This window comes from Antrostomus carolinensis, unplaced genomic scaffold (genome assembly GCF_000700745.2).
Source record: "Antrostomus carolinensis isolate BGI_N321 unplaced genomic scaffold, ASM70074v2 scaffold7869, whole genome shotgun sequence".
NCBI lineage: Eukaryota > Metazoa > Chordata > Aves > Caprimulgiformes > Caprimulgidae > Antrostomus > Antrostomus carolinensis.
The window spans coordinates 1-5,683 of NW_010340575.1; the positions used below are offsets into that span (position 1 = coordinate 1).

Below are 5,683 nucleotides of genomic sequence, written 5' to 3' on the forward strand. Positions count from 1 at the left end.
TGTGTCCAGAGAAGGGCAACGAAGCTGGTGAAGGGTCTAGAGCACAAATCTTATGAGGAACAGCTGAGAAAACTGGGGTTATTTAGCCTGGAGAAAAGGAGGCTGAGGGGAGACCTTATTGCTCTCTACAGCTACCTGAAAGGAGGGTGTATAGAGGTGAGAGTTGGTCTGTTCACCTAAGTAACAGGTGATAGGACAGGTGGAAATTACCTCAAGTTGCACCAAGGGAAATTTAGATTGGATATTAGGAAAATTTTATTTCCTGAAAGGGTTCTCAGGCATTGGAACGGGTTGCCCAGGGCAGTGGTGGAGTCCCCATCCCTGGAGATATTTAAGAGTTGTGTAGACATAGTGCTTAGGGACATGGTTTAGTTGGGGACTTGTCAGTCCTAGGTTAATGATTGGACTCGATCATAAAAGTCTTTTCCAATCTAGGCAATTCAGTGATTCTGTGTTTTACAATTAAATGTTATTTTCAGTATGGAATTTCAAGTAAAAGTCAATTTATTGTGGAAATAAGATTATCGCAGTGGTTACAGCTGTACTTGCATAAAAAGGTGCTTTTAAGATGATAACTTAAAAATAAATAAATTGTAAGTCCTATGAAATGACATAGTTTAGAATTTTCCTTTCTATTTCCTATTAGCAGAAAAAAAAATGCAAAAAGATACCATTCCACAAGATACCATGCTGGTAGGCTATTTCAAGTTTATTTCCTGTTTTTGTTTTGTTTTAGGTCCCAAATCTGATCCCTGTGCTGATATTTAAGTTAGGAAGACCTTTGGAACCTGCACTTTACAGGGATATATTGTATACATTGCCTACACTGGGTGTACACAAGGTGAGAATGAAAAATTTTTAATAAAACAAAAACTATCAGTAAAAGGTAATATACTTTTGAAAAATTATTCAGACTGAGCAATGCATGGATTAAAATAACTGTTTTGTAAGCTTCAGCATGACTATAGTATTTTGGATGGGATATGATATTTGTTTTAAAGAGTGAAATGTACATTATGCTTTATTTTCTGCTCTGTGTCATCATTTTATAGATATATATATATATATCATAAGATGATGCTCTGGAACTTGTTATGCAGTGAAGTTTTTCAGAAAATGACTTCTGGTTTCATTCTGACATTACAGCTGGACAGTTTTCTCCTTGTACTTGGTTGTAAAATAATGATTTGTAGATTAGGTCTCTTCTTGGACATAAAAAAATAACAGTGACATTTGGTTGAAAAATTTCTTTCAGGTTTGTGTAAATACATGTATACGTGCCATACACATGCTGGGGAGCATGCCAAAGCTTAGAGCAATTACTTTGCGACTGATGACATCCTTATGGGAAAGACAGGTTAGAAAATTCTTGTGGTGTCACTAAGATAAGTGTAGTTGAAAAAGTTCATTACCTCTTAACCAGGGAAGGAAATTAATTTTCGAACATAGTTTGTGCTAGTATCTCATTATCAGCAGTGTAAAGTAAGTGGGAAAGTGGATGGTGAAAGAACTATATTGATTCTGTTTTAGTGAAAAATTTCAGTAGTATCTCTCTCATTAAACCTGCCTTTTGTTTCATCAGGTCTTAGACTGGAATTAGGAAAAAGAATGTTTGAAGGACAGCTTTCTGCTTTTCATAATGTGCAGTAAGAACAAGATTTTAGTTACATGGCAATAATTTGTTTCTCTGTTTATAAAGTAGGAACAGAGATTTGGTGTGCAAAAGCCAGTTAGATCTCAGTGCAACATTAGATTTTAATAATGCAGAAAAACTAAGTATGGTATGCAGTAAAAGTGGTATTTAGAAGTAATGCTGAAGTGCTAGCAATTAAAAATCCTGTCACCAACTTTTGAAGGTGTGAAGATAATTTTTAAATTAAATCTTTTCTAGGATCGAATTTACCCAGAATTGCAGAAGTACTTGGTGATGTCTGATACGCCTTCTTTGTCTGTTGACAAAGATGCTCAATGGGAAAAGCTGATTGCTAAAGCTGCTTGTATAAGAGATATATGCAGGAAGAGGTAAGCGCAAGTGTTGTCCATCTTTGGCTCTGTAAGGGAAAACAGAGGGAGTTTTTGGAAAACCAGCATTATTATTTTTACCTACTCTGTTATGTTAAGTTTGGGTAATATTTTTCTAGTCGTATGGCATTGCTAATCTCAGCAGCTAGTAAGTTTTGGGGTTTATATTATAACTAATAAAAATGTTAAAATTAAAATGTCTTCATCCTGAAACAAACATGCATCCTATACTGATCCAGAGTAAAAACTTAAAGCATACCACTTCCAAACTATAAAAAGAAAGTGATGAAACACTGAAAGAAACAACTAATGATCTGGTTATCTTTTGATATATTCCAAGAAAGATAGGGTGCTTTTCTAAAAGGTATATTTTGTCACATGCAAACTACTGGTCTTTATTCAGATATAATATGGACTGCAGAACACAGTTGTACAAGTCTAGCTGGATGATATATTGATCCTTTCCAGCTCTAGCAATCCTTGAATATCAGTATAATAATATCATTATAATAATTTATAGTCCCTGTGAAGATTATTTTAAAACACATTATCAGTTACTTCCTGGTTTTATGTGCATAGTGCCATATTTTTTCTTTATCACCTATCTTTTGGGTTCCACTTTTCACTCTTCTTCTTGAAGGTCAGTTACTAACAGCTGGGAAGATTCATGTATCTTTTAATCATCAACTAAAAAGACAAATTCTTGAAGAAAATACCCTTTCCTTTACCTTTTCAACATTCTTTAATTTCTACAAACAGCATTTTTCAAGAAATTAAAAAAGAAGTGAAAAGTGAAAGATAAATCTCCATGCAGCTACAGGTGTAATATTCTTTTTGACAGGTAACTGGTATAGTTAGAGTTCAGGTGTATGCATGTTCATCGTGTGTTTAGAAAATATTGTAAGAAAGTGAGAGCAAATAGAGGAGGCCTGAATGTTCTATGCATATAAATCACCTAACCAGGTGATGTTTACCCCAAGTTCTTACAGAAACAGTATGAGGAACTGTTGATACAGCAGTTTACACATACACTTGCCCCCCTTCACCTCCCAATAAAACTGAATGGATACTAAAAGACTGGAAGCAAACAGGCATCCCATGCAGTCATTGAAAGAGAGACAAATTATATTGCAGCAGCAAAAGATATGGAAAAATGTTCCTATCTAGAGCCAAAAGTCTTTTGCTGCTACATTCTCCACCCATACACAGTAGTGAGTACTTACAGAAGACTGCAACAAAGAAACAAAGAATAATGTCTTTATTAGCACATGTGGATTTTCCTTCTCAGTCACCCCTTGAATGATGTAATCTTTTAGCATACACAACATCCCTGGACAAAAACTTCCATAACTTAAGATCAGCACTTGATCTGTTATTTGGAACTTGATGCCTGCTGATTTAATTCTCAATGTCACTCACATTTTAGAGCTTTGTATCGTATCCTCTCTTGTATGTTTTTTTTCCCTACCCAGTTTTTGTCTGTTTTAGCTGTCTCTTAAACAAAACCAATACGTAATGAATTTTTGTGTATAGAATAGAAATTGTGTGTATGCATGAATATTGCCTTGTACCTTCGTGTTTTTTTTCCTTTAGGCCATACCAGCATGGAGCAGACATGTTGGCTGCAATTTCCCAGGTATTAAATGAATGCACAAAACCTGATCAAGCTTCACCTGCTGCTATAGTGTTAGAGGGTCTTCGGGCACTTTGTGAGGCTGAGGTAAGATTAAATTGGCTTGTCCCTTTATTTCTTATTTTGCTTGTGGATCATGGACTTTCCTAGATGGCTTTTTGTTTTTTTAAGGGTACATTGGATTGTTGCAGAATTTTTTTGTTCTTCTGAAAATTTAATTCCTCTCTTCCAACATCAATTAATTGTTCCTGGGAAAATGTACTACTACTACAGCAGGTCAGCCCTTCAGTACATGGGTTGAAATTTTAAGTCAGTTTCACAGATTGTTTCAAAGACATCCTTTAATGTATTTTTCCTTGAGATTTGAAAAGAATGGATGCTTGGCACATGATTTTCATTGGCTGAAAAGTATGTAAATAATCTAATTTTTTATATCTTCTTACTGGCTTGCCCTGCTGGATCTCATTCACATAATGTACCTGGCAGGGAGTGAAATCACTTGTAATGGAGAGCCTTCTGTTTTACTCTAATGCATTCATTATTACTAATGCAGAGGACAAATAAGCATTGGAACATGCTGCCCAGAGATCCTTGGAGGTTTTAGTGTTCTTTTTGGATAAAACCCTGAGCAACTGGGTCTGATCTCATAGTGACCCTGCTTTGAGCAGGAGGCTGGGCTAGAAATACCCTGAAGTCCCTTCCAACCCAAACTGTCCTCCGATCCTACGATATCCCTGAGTTATGAGCCAGGACTCTTTGTTTCCACAGTGACATCCCAGATGTGGTGATGCAGGCACAGACATGCTGTGAATTACACTATAGACAAACTGTGGACTATATAGGCCATCTGAGTTAGTGAACTAACGATACCCTGCAGGAATATTTGATTACCCGTTCTCTGTGAAATGACAATTTTAAGTTTATCTGCTTCACTTTTAGAGCAGTGTTTACTGTGGTGAGGCCAATTGGACAAAATCCAGCTGCAGTATATGTTTGAAATTATGTCAGCATTTCAAGAACAACATAGTGTAATGGTGAGCAGTCCATAGACATTAATACTCAATATAGTTAAAAAACTTCAGACAATGGCTACTAAGAACCAACCTATTCAGGGTAACTACTATGTTTGCTTTTGGTGTGGAGTTTGGCTTTTCTTAAGGTCACATAGATTCTTTGAATGCTGTCCTCAGTATTCAAGCAGTGTTTTCCTAGGCTGGATTATAATTATTTTTTTCCTGCAAAGAAGCAGGAGCTAGACCAATGACAAATGTCACATTGTACTATAAAAACTTCATTTGAGAGCAGATGTACTGTTGAGAGGTGGAAGGCTGAGACAAGTCCAGGTACTCAAGATGGAAGTGATACCGAGAAAGCCAGTCAGAAAAACTCTTCTAAGACTCATTTTAGAGTTTTGGAAAGCAGGTATGCTTTATTGCAGCACTGGACGCACACAGAGATTGCTTCCCCAAGGTGTGTGTATCCATCTTTGTTTCAGCACGTTATATTGACCTAATACATGTATATTCATTGAAATTCTGAGAAATTATCTACATATTCAAAACATTTACTGTAGCTTGCGCAGTAAAATGAGTCAGTGGCCTTCTATAGCTTTCATCACTGTATCTGCTGATTGAACTCCTCTTTGATTCTTCACAGTGGTGTCTCTTTTACATGCTTGGGACAGTATTCCTTGAAGAATGTTTGTTCATCAATTTGTGAGGACGGATATAATTTCATTCAAAGGTTGTTAGCATATGTAAATATCAAACAACTAGGTGATAAATGCTCATTCCATGGTTATCAGCAGTTTTATTCAAAGGTTGTTACAACAGCTGGGTGATGTCTAAATCTAATTAATCAAGCAACTAAGGGATCTATAAATCTTTTAATTTCTAATTTCTCAGGGTTTACTCTTTCAGAAGGTGTGGTGGTTTGACCCACAGTGGGACCATGTGGTCCTGCATTCACTCCCCCTATCTGGTGAGATGGGATGGGTGTCACAACAAAGTGGGCACAGATTAGGATGAG

At 36.4% G+C, this 5,683-nt stretch overlaps 1 protein-coding gene across 1 annotated transcript; it reads left to right on the plus strand.

Moving 5' to 3' along the window:
• Positions 1–727: 727 nt before the first annotated feature.
• On the plus strand, positions 728–5,411 carry LOC104531326 (focadhesin-like; the record flags this gene model as incomplete). Its single annotated transcript, XM_010176182.1, has 5 exons — positions 728–841; positions 1,256–1,357; positions 1,892–2,022; positions 3,616–3,742; positions 5,399–5,411. Coding segments are annotated over exons 2-5 (340 nt in total), but the record flags the coding sequence as incomplete, so codon positions are not given.
• Between the last annotated feature and the right edge of the window lie 272 nt (positions 5,412–5,683).